Genomic DNA, 14,026 nt, shown 5'->3' on the forward strand with positions numbered 1-14,026 from the left:
CACTTGGTCCTGATGTTTATATTCTACATCATGGAGTTAATGTCATTAATATTTAAATACTTAAACAATTAAAATTTTAAATTTAAATCTAGATTGTTCCAAAAATGATTTAAGGCAACTTATTGATGTTAAACTCGCCAATATGCAAGTCATATAACAAATGAGTTACACTTTTAGTAAGAAGGTAGCATCTTCCATTCTTGGAAACTGCTTAAGACTACCTTAAGGATACTACAATTACCAACATAAAGGTAAACATAAAGACTCAAAATATCCAAAAAGATAATCTGTGTTATATACTATGTATTCATTGTAAGAATTTTAAATATTAATAAGTATAACATTAATTGCTTTTTCTCATCACTTGATTTACATTTTATCATGCTGATGATCTGAATAAGTATTTTATAATGGTTACATACCTATGTGTTCTATAAGCTGCCCACATTAAAGGTGTCATCCCATTCTGATCCATCATATCTACATCCTGTTAGAGTAAAAAGTCAGACAGTAAAAATTTCTAAGTCCCTACCAAATGTACTTAGAAAAACATAATTTACACATCACAAAAGAAGCCAACATGATAACACCAGTCAATCAAGGTTGATTTATGAAACTTTTTCTTTAACTTTAAAATAAAACTATTCAATATTTATTATTATTAAACATTCAAATTAATATGGATATAAATATCTGTATAAGTTACTTATTTATAAATATAAACATATATTTAATATTTAATTAACTTCTATTTATAGTTTTTCTCTTTTAAGATGCTTCACTCAGCCTTTTAAAGATCTGACCTACTCTTGATCTTTCACCCACAATGGATAGATTAAATAAATGACTTATGTCTCTGAAAAACTTATTTATATTAATTCATGATACGAGAGAATAATAAAACCCTGTTTATTTCTGCTGCTGCTGCTAAGTCGCTTCAGTCGTGTCCGACTCTGTGAGACCCCATAGACGGCAGCCCATCAGGCTCCACCGTCCCTGGGATTCTCCAGGCAAGAACACTGGAGTGGGTTGCCATTTCCTTCTCCAAAGCATGAAAGTGAAAAGTGAAAGTGAAGTCGCTCAGTCGTGTCTGACTCTTAAGGACCCCATGGACTGCAGCCTACCAGGCTCCTCCGTCCATGGGGTTTTCCAGGCAAGAGTACTGGAGTGGGGTGCCATGTTTATTTCTAGCCATTTTAAAACAAAGAATAAATTCAATAAATTTTAAAAGAGTCAAATGTTCTGAATCTACTAAAATTTATTGAATTTGTTCTTTGTTTTAAAATGCTTTTTATCACTATGTCACTATGCATAAATATTTTTAGAATTAACTAACTCTACAAAGTCTGTGGTAAAAAAGCAAGGTAATAAAGCAATCCACTGTCTTACTCCCTACCATTTTCATTTTTTTAAAACTCATTATTTGTTGTGCTTTTTACTCCCACATACTTAAAATAAAAAACCTGAATTGGCACCTTTTGATTTTTCAGTCTTAGGCATTATCCTCAATATCCATATTTTACATAACCTCAATATGTAAAATGGCATATTCTCTCTTTCTTCTCACTGCCCCATCACAGACATGTACCTTTCCTATTCCTTCCTCTGAAGAGATAGTAATTCAGGTTCTATAAATATTTGATACTTACATTATTATAAATATATATGAATACTATTCCCAACAAAGTTATGTAGAAACCATGATTACTTTTCCTCTCCTACCCAGCTTTTTGCTTTCCTTGGCACTCTTTTTTCTCCCTTTTGCTTAGTTCTTTTTTTCTTTTTAGCAAATTAGAATTAAAACTACAACCTATTCAACCCAAACTCTTCTCAAGTTATCTAAATCTTCTTTCAAGACATGCTAATGTATCAGGGATTCTATTCGTTTCACTTCCCTAAAATTCTCTTGACCCTCTCCAGCAATCAATTTGACTTGATTCTGCTATGTACCTGATGCATCTGTCTCATTAACTAGAACAGGACTTCTTTAAAGATCAAAATTGTTTTAAAGTCATCTTTGTATCTACTTTTCTGGGCACGGAGAATAATCAAAAAACATCTGTTAAATGAAAAGACAAGTTTACCTATCTACTCTTCTAAGCTTGGGAAAGGCATGGGCGTTAGAACAAGACAGACATGATTTTGAATTCCTAGCTCCACCACTTAATAACTGTAAAATGGGCAAAATTACTTTAATTCTCTGAACCTCAGCTTCCCCATCCACAAATGTGAATACAAATAATGGCTTCATAAGATCCCTGTGATGATTTAATGGAATGATGCGTGTAAGGCAATCTAATTCTATAGCCTGGAACATAACAGACATTCAATAAAAACTGTTTCCTCTTCGTCCCATCCCCATCTCCCATTCCTGGACTCCATCAAACCCGCAGCTGTTATCCAACATATGTTATCTAATCTACCACCCAGCGGAGAGAGCACAGCTACAGTGAGTGCACTGTGAAACACTTCATAACTCTATGTACCGTTCTCTGTAAGCCACTCTTACTGATGGGAGTATGTCTCAAATGTCCAAATATATTGAGGTAAAGAGAAAAAAAGCCGAGAACCACTATCTTGACAAGTGATAACGTATCCTCCTTGGACATCACTAGTTTTAGTCTGTCTCATGAAAACTATAGTTAAATGTTGTGCCTTATCACTACAAATCCATTTCTAAATTTATTCTAGGTGTTGCTGGGAATATTTCATGTAACCTCACTCAATATTTACATTATACATGGCTTTTTTTTTCCAATAAAAATCTTAAAAAAAAAACTTATCTGAAGAAATGACAAACTCCCTTGCTTCTTACATGAGAGTCAAGTACTGTCACTGATTTACTTCCTTTACTGCCCTGGTTTTAAGAAAGCTCAACTAAATTTGATGTCCAATTAAAACAAACATGTAAATCCTTATGTTTAAGTATCTTCTTAGTCCTAAGTCTCTGCATTATCATTTTTAAAAAGTGACAGTATTAAAAATGTTAATAAATAAAAAATGTAAAACTATGCCACACCTCTAGAGTACTAAAAGAAAAATGAAAATCAACCTTTTCTCTCTTTGGGTCAGGATTTAAAACTTGGTACTTCTTTTCCAAGTTCAGCCTGGACGTATGAGTATTCTCTATTAGGAAGAATTAACAAGCCCAGATCAAAAGGTTATGGGAATTCCATGATCAACAGGGCTCCATTACTTAGCATTTTCCCCTGAAAATCATTCAAAAGAATTGGTAGTGAGCACTGAATATATTTAACAGTATAACTAACATGAAACAATTGTGATGAATAGAATGACAAACTGAATGGAAATGTTATATGTTCTAAGAATGTAAATTTGGCACAATTAATAAAAAATGGGGGGGTGGGGGTGGGAAAAGGCTGAAAAGAAAGTATAATGAGTGTCCACCCTACAATAGCTATGAGTCAAAGAATATTATTTAGAGCTGAAAAATCAAGTAACAGAAATATAAGTTATATTTATCAGAACAAAGTTAACATTAAGAAAAACAATATCACTGACTAATGACAAAATTAGACGGAGAAGAATAAGAAGGAATTAGAAATACAATAATTTTATTACTGCTTATAATTGGGAACTAATCAGAACTAACCAAAATTGAGCAAACACCTGATTAAAGTGAGAGGGAAAAGGACAGCGAACTGTGTGACTGAGAAAAGAAATACCAAGCAGAAGAAGAGCAGGCACAAAGGCCTTATAACAAAACTCATCAAAGCTGTTCAGCGAACTGCAAGACAGGTATGGTAAAAGTAGTGCGTGAGGAGAGACGACAAAAGATGGGATCACAGGCTTCCAGGGCTGACCACACGTAGCTCAACAGGCCAGAGAAGGACTTTGGAACCCATTTAAAGTACAATGGAATGTGCATTAGAGGGGTTTTCTTCCTATAATATTTTAGCATATCCATTGACAAATTCTGGAAAAATATATAGTAAACCATTAGAGGAAGAGATCTCAATGGGGGTGAGGAAGTAAAGGAAGGTGAGATTTCATTCTTTAAGCCATACTTTTTTATTATGTTTGAATACTTTACAGTAAGTATGTTACTTTTGTAAGCAGGGAAAAAAAATTACTCATGAAAAAGAAAACGAATTATCTGTCAGACATTCATTAACATCATCATGCATTTACTGCACAAAAGGCACTGTGACAAAAAACTCTACCCTTTAAGAATTTTATAGCCTTCATACAATGCCAGAGTTAAAATGATTACAACTCAAAAATCAATAGATTAACAAAAAGAGTCAAAACTTTACTCCACTATTCCTACCCACTTAAAAACTGGAAGGAAAAAGGTGAACATGTCTTGTAAACTTTGTCTGTAATAGAGAAGGCCACTAAAGACAATGGCGTGTGCAACAGCGCCATCTACTGCTTTTATCCCCAGTCTAGAAGGAACTGTAAGGACAAAGGTGATCCCTCCTGGTAGCTGGTCTCCAAAGGCAGCTTCCAATAAACCTCCTCTTCGGGTGTGCAAACCTGTGTTCCCACAATGAACATAGGTTGGCCCTGTAACTTGGTTTAATTGACAGAATGGAGCAGAAATGTTGTCATGCTGGTTCAAAACCTTTAAAAAGTCAGACAGCTTCTGCTTTTGCTCTCTGGGGAGCTCTGCACCACCAAGTTTCCCTGCTAGAGAGAGCGCATGGAGGGGTATTGTGCAGGAGAAATTCTGGGACTGCATGGAGAGAAAGAAAGAGGCCTCGCTGTCTGGAATCCCAAGTGAGCCCAGCCTTCTGGCCATTCCTATCAAGATACAAGGTATGCAAGTGAGCCATTCTCCAGCTCAGCAGAGCCCCCATATATGTCCCCCCTGCCATCATCACAAGAAGAACCACCCAGCCAAGCCCAGTTAACCCAGAGAACTGTGAAATATAATGGTGGGTGCTGTTCTAAAACCATCAGATTTAGGGGGTAGTCTTTAACACAGCAACAGATGATAAAACTCCCCCTTTCAACAATTACCCAGCCTCAGCCTCCTTTTCTTAACAACAGTGTACAACACACAACCATCACTGACTGGCACGTCAACAGCAAATACCTCAGAGGAGTCATAAAATAAATACGTTCAAATCCTGAATCTACTGTTTTGCATTAAAATAACAAATATATTTTAACAACACTGAATTAAAATCACTTATCTTACTTTTATGATAAGATCCTTAGCTATAAAACTAATGTTTAAGTACAACTAAAAAAAAATCTCATGAAAGAAAAATTAAGTGATATAACTTTTAACAAAATACATTTGCTATTAGAAAATCATGGTACACATAAATTGATAATATTTTAAATGATTACAGTCACTACATATTCAGGAGTAACTAGAAAGAACCACTTAAATCATGAGAATTCTTCGGACGTGTAAGAAGCAGTATTTTATACATCAGAAACAGAAAATGAGTGAGGAACGTATCCCCCTTGAGAGGGACTTAATATAGAAAACAACCAGTAATATGTTCAGAACAGTTTAAATGAATTCAGATAATATATTCAAAGGGTGTAACTAAGGGGGAAAATAGACAACCTAAATTGTCTCCCTTACTTTCTGGAATTCATGTCTATCACTACTGGAAATAAAAAACCCAACTTAACAAATCATTACCTGGATCATAACTGTTTTTTGTATTTTTATGTTAACTACAATAAACAGCTCATTTATTTACTCTCTTCATTCATCAGAAAGTACTATTTTAACATCACTAGACTGTTACACTTCTTAACACCAATGATCTTAGGTATTCAAACCATGTAGAAAGTTTGATTAAAATCTACCCCACTGTGATTTTTTTTACCTGTCCTTTTGCTATGAGATAAGCAACAATTGAGGTATGTCCAAACTGAGCAGCCAAATGAATACAGCTACATCCTTCTCCATCAATTAACGAAGGGTCTGCACCATATTTCATCAGTTGCACAACCATAGATAGATGGCCTTGTCTAAAACGTAAAAGAATAAACACTTAAATATATAAAGCTATTTCAAACAAGAAACTCTGGAAAGATCTTTTTAAAAAAATAGGGTAATGGTAGAAAAGATTAGAAAAACCTTATTTTATGTTATTTTAAAACAAATATGTCAAGACACATTTAGGATTTTATGTTCTTAAGTCTTAACTGGTATAAAAGTCTCTGAAAATTTATACTGATAACTTCTTTAAATATTTAAACTTTTTTAGTTTACTTTTTAGCTTAAAACTATTTAAACTTCTTTAAATAGTTACTATATTCTATTAATCCTATTCCAATATGACCTTAATTGTCCCATGAACTAGACACTTCTTTGACTGTAAACATACATAAACTGCAAAAGTATGCCAAAGTTTAACCCCATCTTAAAATTAACTGGATTAATATCAGCATGGTTAATTCCTAAAGGACACTTCGGACAATAAACTGCTTTCAATACAAGTAGCCCTGGACAGCAGTAAATGAGTACATCATTGATACTATCTATCAGCATAACAAGTTCTCCCATTCATTTCAGCATATCATTCTTTTAAAAAGTTGCTTAGTTATAGACTGCTAAAAGAGGAAAAAAATCCAGAAGTAAATTTAAACCTTGTGGCCCAGTGCAATGGAGTTGAATTTAGGTCTCCTCCAAGTTGATCCACAATAGCACCTTTCGAAATATAGTATCTATAAGACAAAATTTTAAATAATTAAGACAATTTCCATGTTCAATTTTAAGAAATTATGCAAAAAATAAAGAAATAATTCTTTATTTTAGATCTCATGCTAGTTTATGCCTCTGACAATAAACAGTCTTCTGTGAGTTTTTAAAATATATTAGAAGAATTTTATATGAAACATATCTGTCTTGTTTGTTCCAGAAGTAAAAGGAAAACAGTGTTTTTAATTATAAAAAAGAATAGCAAAGCCAAACTACCATCATATAAAAAAGAAAGCAGTCCGACAGCCACAAGATTTGGATCCTGGTAGGATCAGGTAGAATTCTGGGAATCAGAACAGCTGTAGAGCAGGCCAGACACTTAACCTACCACGAGCAAAAGCTCCGTTTTACCTTCCTGACAAGACTGCTGTGGGTTAAATCAGTGTACGTGAAGGAGCTTTCTAAACTGTAAAGTGTAACACAGGTTTTTCATGATGCTTTTTTTTGTGTGTGATGCTTTTAAAGTTATGTTGCTTTAAAAAGAGCAACCTCATTGCTTACTAAATTAAATGTCATAACATCTTGATATTCTCTGAAAAGAACAGGACCTAGCTGTTTATATAATGCTTGCTTTCAAACTGATTAATGCAATGAATCTTGAATACAAATGATTTCAAGGCATTTGATGGCAAGTATTTGACGTATGTATATTACTGAGGTTCTTTAAGCTGTTCTAAGCAATTACTGCTCTAGGCCACTAATGCATTCACTCTTAATGCTCATAGTTCTACACATTTAATACATTCATACTTATGAGCTTGATTCAGAAATATTCTTCTTTGTATACTTAAGTTGGTGCTTTTAAGGCATTATGCAATGATGTGCCCAATTCCACTCTATCCTATAGAATAGCTTGAAGTAACTTAAAAGTATTTCCAGACTAACATATTTTCAGTCCAAAATATCAGACAGTCTGAACACAAATATTCGAATACTACTAAACTTTCTTGAGATATTCAGCAGACTTCAATGTAATAATTAAAAATGGTTTGTTTGTTTTTTTTTTTTGAGCCCAAAAAGAAGTACAGCACTGCCAAAGAACTGCTTTGACAGGAAATATTTTCTTAAAAATTCCAACTAGAGTGGTTTTTTAAAAGTAATTTTATTGCCTTCTCTATAGCTAATATAGCTGTATCCCTGAGAGGTATTTTTACTCACATTTCAAATTCATGCTAGGACTATGGCAAAGAGTCATTTCCAAAGTTCTAGAGTACAACTTTTTTTTCACAACGATAGGGGGAACTTTTTTCTGCATGCTAATAACTTCTATCATCTTTTTCATTGTGTAAACTTCTGGAAGAAAAACATCATATTTTTATAATATGTTATTCTTTGTAGCTTGAAGATCTTTGTTCAAAGCTCCAAAATTCTGAAATCTTATAATTCTTACTGTTAAACCTAAGCCTCCTTGCAATACTATAAGAAGGTTATTATGTACTTGCAGGTACTAATGATCCCTAGGTATGAGAAGAGAGTATCAGTGAATAAGAGACAGCAACAGATATCTGAAAGAGGAAAAGCAAAGAGCTAAAACCCAAATGTCTTCAGAAACACCAATGAGAAGCAAGCCAGAATATGTTTTAAACCCTAGAAAGGTTAACGGATTAAAGGTAAGAGTTACAACAAAAGGAAGAGGTAAGAAGCTGGACTGTAAACAGAAACAGTGGTTCAAAGTCAATATAAGTTGCTGAAAAATTATTGTTTTCACTTATATTCTCACTGAAAGTATTTATTTAGCATCACCACAAGCATTTTGCAGAGAAGGCAATGGCACTTCACTTCAGTGCTCTAGCCTGGAGAATCCCATGGACAGAGGAGCCTGGTGGGCTGCAGTCCATGGGGTCGCACAGAGTCAGACACGACTGAAGCGACTTAGCAGCAGCAGCAGACATTCTGGGCTTTCCTGGTGGCTCAGACAGTAAAGAATCTGTCTGCAATGCAAAAGACCCAGATCTGATCCCTAGGTCAGGAAAATCCCCTGGAGGAGGAAATGGCAACCCACTCCAGTATTCTTGTCTAGAGAATTTCATGGACAGAGGAGCCTGGCAGGCTACAGTCCACGGAGCTGCAAAGAGTGGGACACAACTGAGCAACTAACACAGACACACACATAGGCATTTTAGTGACATGGAAGCAATCAAGCAGCCAACAAGACTATACTAGTTTTCTTTGTGCGATGTATTCTTAAAATGTGACTTCAAATTTTCAATAATATTACAGTGATAACTGAAACTCTTATTAAAATTAGACTGATTCTAGTGTCCTTAAACTTCTCATGCTCCTGCTGATTTTAACATTCAACCATTCAGTATTTGCCAAAAGGTGTATTCAGTGCATCTTCACCAGAGAAGTTTAGGGACTCAAGGAATTACATCACAGAAACACAGGAGACACTGAAAATGTAGCAATGAAAGTTTCCGTGCTGAAGGGACATTTGGGAGGTTCCTGTTGTGAACTCTATAAGTTCCACAACTTCTAATCACTTTTGTTATGTCTCTCCTAAGTATGAATGGTCAAACATGATCAGATAATTGAAGAAAACTTCAAATATGGAAGGAGACCAAAATAACAGAAGCTCCAAATAAATAATATACAGAGAAGAAAACGTTAAAGAAGAGACTGATGCTGGGAAAGACTGAAGGCAGGAGGACAAGGGGATCACAGAGGACAAAATGATTGGATGGCATCACTGACTCGATGGACATGAATCTGAGCAAGCTCCAGGAGATGGTGAAGAATAGGGAAGCATGCTGTGCTGCAGTCCACGGGGTCGCAAAGAGCTGGACATGACTGAGCAACTGAGCAACAAATAATTAATATCCTCCAAAAAAAATATATAATACTCATGACTTAAGAACAAAACATTTTTTTAAAGTGGGGTGAGAGGTAGAGATCAACAAAGAATGCTCCAAATTGAAAACACAATAGATAAAATTAGAAATTCAAAAGAAGGATTAGAAGATAAACTAAAAAATCTCCCCAAAGTACAACAGCTATAAAAGGACCATATCAATGTACAATGATGTAAACTTTCACAAAGTGGAGGATAAAGAATAACAACTTACATGTTGCCAGAGAAGAGTAAGCCACACACACAGAATTTATAAGCTGCATGTTTTTTAACAAAGCCCCATACTCACTAGTAACACCTTGACTTGAAATCAAACTGAAATCAGAGACTGCAAGCATTACCATCTCTTGTTAATGAAGAATCTTGAGGTAACAGGAGACTGCTAAAGCCAAAAACCTGCACTAAACCTTTCTAGTTCATTCTATCAGGATAAAGTTTAAGGAACAGTTCGAAGACTTCCATTTGAAAACATTAGAAATATGAGAAATCCAGGTTAGGTGAAGGTCTCCTCCATTCCAAATTATACTTACTTTAATCTTATCATCATGAAAGTGACCCAATTACTTTGCTTGCAGTAAGTTTCTTTAACACGTCCTGACGGAACATAAGACACTTCTCCATAGGTCTCTGGTGCTCCCCTATGTCTTGCTGGGTATATGAGAAGACTGCAAGGTCCTAACCACTCTTCACATAAGACGTTTCTCAGAGCTGTGCGTGCATCAAGCAACCTTGAGGATGAGGTAATGTCTCCCTCTGGAACAAAGAGCAACCTTGCTTCCTCCATACTATGAAAGCAATGACAAGAGGAGGGAGCGGAGCAGACTGGAGACGGCGCGGCAAGCAGAGCAGCGGTGGGATCCACGGGCCAGCACATTACCAGCCAGCAGCCCAACCCTGGTGCGCATGCCCTGGCTGCCGAGCGATCACCCCCACAGGCACCGCCCGGCGCTCCTAGACCGTAACCAGGTGGGGCCCGCGGCCACACTGGGGCACGCCTAGCCAGGCTTGGGGGCACTGATCAAGTGGGCGCAGCCAAGGAGCCACGGACTGCAGCCTGGTGCGGACACTCGTGCGTAGATGCTGCAGAGCGGGGGGATGGACACTGGGTAGACAGCTGGACCGTTCATGTGGGCCACCGGCAGTCCCCCGCCAACCGCAGAGGCCGACATCCTGCAGAAGTACCCAGACAACAGGCTCCTCTCCCAGTACACGCTGTACAGCTTCATACCCAAGTACTTATTCGAACAGTTTAGAAGAATACCAACTTTTATTTCCTTATATTTCCCGTACAGCTGATTACTGATATGCTCAGGAGCCTGGTGAGGAGCGGTCTCTCCCTGTTCTTCCGCATCACTGTCACAGCCATCTCAGGTGAGCTTTACAGACAGAGAAGAGGAAGGTTCTACAGAATCTGTTACCGCATATCACCTTTCATCCAAACCAGAGTCACCTGGCTTGTTTCAGCCAGTTCATGGAAAGTTTGGCTCACTTCTAGAAGGTCACTTTTGTAACTGCTTTAGATTGATTCTCAAGTTAAGAGACTGTTGTTCTTTGTTCAGTCACTAAGTTGTATCTGAGTCTTGGCCATGCCACAGACTTCAGGGCACCAGGCTTTCCTGTCCTTCACTATCTCTCAGAGTTAAAATAAGAGAGATTGTACAATTTGGTGCCAGTTTGCTGCCCTGAGAGTTTGAGGAGGAACCTATTGTTCTCACACTGAATCACATGGAGATGGCACCTAAGTCGCTTCACCTGCTGTGTCCCCAGCTGCCCTAACTGCTAGGACCTGCTCCCACAGCGGGCCTGAGGCGTGACCCCATAGCACAGCCCACTGACTCCTGACTTGCTCAGTGTGGATCCTGACGTTCTTTGCAATCCTGATGAATGAAGAAGCCAGTGACTAATGGGAGGAGCAGTTCATCTTTTATTTCTACAATCCGTTCACTGATGTTTAGTACTTAACCATCAGCTCTATTCAGTTCCAGAAAATTCCCATCATCTTGAAAGAAACCCATGAGCATCTCTCTCTACCCTCCTCCCCATCCCCAGCCCCTGGCAGTCACCAGTCCACTTTCAGTTCTTTTATTTGCTTATTCTGGATTTTTATTAACAGAATCGTACACTAATGAGCTTTTGTGTTTGGCTTATTTCACTGAGCATGTTCTCAAGGTTTATCCACATTGTAGCATGTGTCAGTGCTTTACTCACAGATGAATAATATTCCATCATGTGGACAGACCACACATTCTGTTTATCCGCCATTCACTGATTAACATTTGCGGTGCTTCTACTTTTGCCTATTATGGAGAACACTGTTATGAACATTTGCTTAAAAACTTTATGTGGACATAGCTTTTCAGTTTTCCTGCATACATATAAAGTAAAATAATTGCTCTAAAGTTCTTTTTTTCCTAACTGACTGCCCCCTTTACATTCTCATCAGCCACGTTTGAGATTCCAGTTTTTTTTACATTCCTGCTGAGGCTTATTGTCCATCTTCTTCATTATACTCCTCCTAGTGGGTGTGAAGTGGTACCCACCATGGTTTTAGTTTTACATTTCTTTGGTAACTAATGATGCTGTGTAACTTTTCCTGAGTTTACTGACCTTTTATAAATTTTCTTTTGAGAAATACCTTCAAAATCATTGGCCCATTTTTAAATGGGGTTGTCTCTTATTCACGAGTTGTGAAAATTCTGTGTGTGTTCCAGATACAAGTCCCTTATGTGCTGCAAACATTTGAACAAAATGATATTTGTATTTGAAGTTGTTTCCAAAAGGGAGCATCTAAATTCTTGGTAGTCACACTGTTGCTGACAAAGCCATGCTTTCTGTGTTAGTCTCTAAATTAAAAATAAAAACACTAGGGGGAAAAAGGGGGGATGAGAGAGAAGATGGTGGAGGAGCAGGCGGACGCGGGAGTGCATCTCTCTCCACAGGTGCACCAGGAAAACATCTTCAGATGCCAGGGTCTCACAGAATACCAGCTGAGAGGAGACAGGAGTCCCTGCCCACTGGAGGGAACAGACTCCTTTCACACACATTCAGTAAGGTGGAGGAAGGAAGGGAAAAAAGGGAGAGTGCGCAGGACTGGACCTCCATCCAAGGGGTGGGGAACTGAAGCAGGGGGCAGACCCCCACATCAGACCAACTGTTTCAGACAGAAGGGAGGCATTTGAGGCTGATGGGAGAGTGCAGCAGCTGGTCTGTGACACTGAATGGAGTAAGGACCACACAGACAATCCTTGCCACAGCCCTGCATACCCCAGACACGGATGCAAGTCTCCTGGAATGGGTGGCAGCTGAGACTGAAGTGTTCGGACTGGAGAGCAATCCTAGGGTGAGGTCTGCTGTGGACTGCACTGAGACAGCTGGAGGGGGCATGATGGAGATCACAGCCGTGGAGGCAAGGCAATACTGCTAAGTCATGCGCAGGGTGTGGGGCCAAAATTGTAGCCTCTCTTTTCCTACACGCCTGTGCTGGCAGCTGGCCAATAGTGAAAGACCCACAGAGCGGGTAGACCTCTGAGTGCCTGATCTGTGGAGCAAACAAAAGGATCCCAGCCAGGGGGTGGGGTCTTTTGAGCACCAGCTGTGCCAAGCAACAGAGAAGGATCCCAGCTAGGGGGGTCTTTTGAGCGCCAGCTGTGCCAAGCAACAGAGAAGGACGAGCCAGTGAAACTCTTTGAACAACAGCTGCCAGAAGCTACAAAAAAAGATTATTAGGGCCTTCCTGGTGACTCAGATGGTAAAGAATCTTCCCGCAGTGCAGGAGACCTGGGTTCAGTCTCTGGGCTGGGATGATCCCCTAGAGAAGGGCATGGCAACCCACTCCAGTATTCTTGCCTGGAGAATTCCATGGACAGAGGAGCCTGGCAGGCTGCAGTCCACGGGGGTCATGAAGAGTCAGACATGACTGAGTCACTACCACCACCACCACCACCAGAAAGTGCCACCGCTCCTGTGCCTGAGGACACCAGTGTCCCTGCCTACTTGGCACTGCCAGGGTTCCCACAATCCAAGCAGCTGCACCAGCTCCACACTCAATCCTCACAGGGGCAGAGCTGCCAGAGGCTAGAAAAATCCCTAACAGTGCCATATCTCCTGTGCCCATGGCCGCCAGCTCCCCTGCATGCCTGGCGCTGCAATCCAAGCAGCTGCACCACCTCCACACCGGTCCTCTCTGAGGCAGACCCAAGTCCCAAAGGGCAGTCTCAGGAGCAAACGCCTGTGGATGACCACACGCAGAAGTGAGCTAAAGGCACAACTGAACTCCAGAGGCAGTGTAGCTAAGGAAGAGTAACAGAAACATTTCCACCAGCTGTACAAGCTACAGATTAAATCCACACAATCAACAAGGCAGACTCTGCATCTATGGAACATATAAAACGATAATGAGAGTTCCCACAAAATAAAACAACCTAGCTCTGGCAGCTGCGGACACTGGAGGCAAAACACGCAGGAGTAGGGCCAAATGAGAG

At 38.9% G+C, this 14,026-nt stretch overlaps 1 protein-coding gene across 3 annotated transcripts in view; it reads right to left on the minus strand.

Moving 5' to 3' along the window:
• ZDHHC17 (zinc finger DHHC-type palmitoyltransferase 17) overlaps positions 1–14,026 on the minus strand; it is a 99,884-nt gene that overhangs the window by 42,260 nt on the left and 43,598 nt on the right. The window contains exons 1-4 of one of the 3 annotated variants that reach the window (XM_070370979.1): positions 10,076–10,619; positions 6,583–6,660; positions 5,817–5,961; positions 423–487 (exon numbers count right to left, since the gene is read on the minus strand). In XM_070370979.1, coding sequence (XP_070227080.1) covers positions 423–487; positions 5,817–5,961; positions 6,583–6,660; positions 10,076–10,419 — 632 coding nt within the window. In that variant the 5' untranslated portion in view covers positions 10,420–10,619. Of the gene's footprint in view, positions 1–422; positions 488–5,816; positions 5,962–6,582; positions 6,661–10,075; positions 10,620–14,026 lie in introns of those variants that run through there. The other 2 variants (XM_070370977.1, XM_070370978.1) reach the window with 2 other exon arrangements.

The sequence above is a fragment of the Bos mutus genome, chromosome 5, assembly GCF_027580195.1.
Source record: "Bos mutus isolate GX-2022 chromosome 5, NWIPB_WYAK_1.1, whole genome shotgun sequence".
In the NCBI taxonomy this organism is placed as follows: domain Eukaryota; kingdom Metazoa; phylum Chordata; class Mammalia; order Artiodactyla; family Bovidae; genus Bos; species Bos mutus.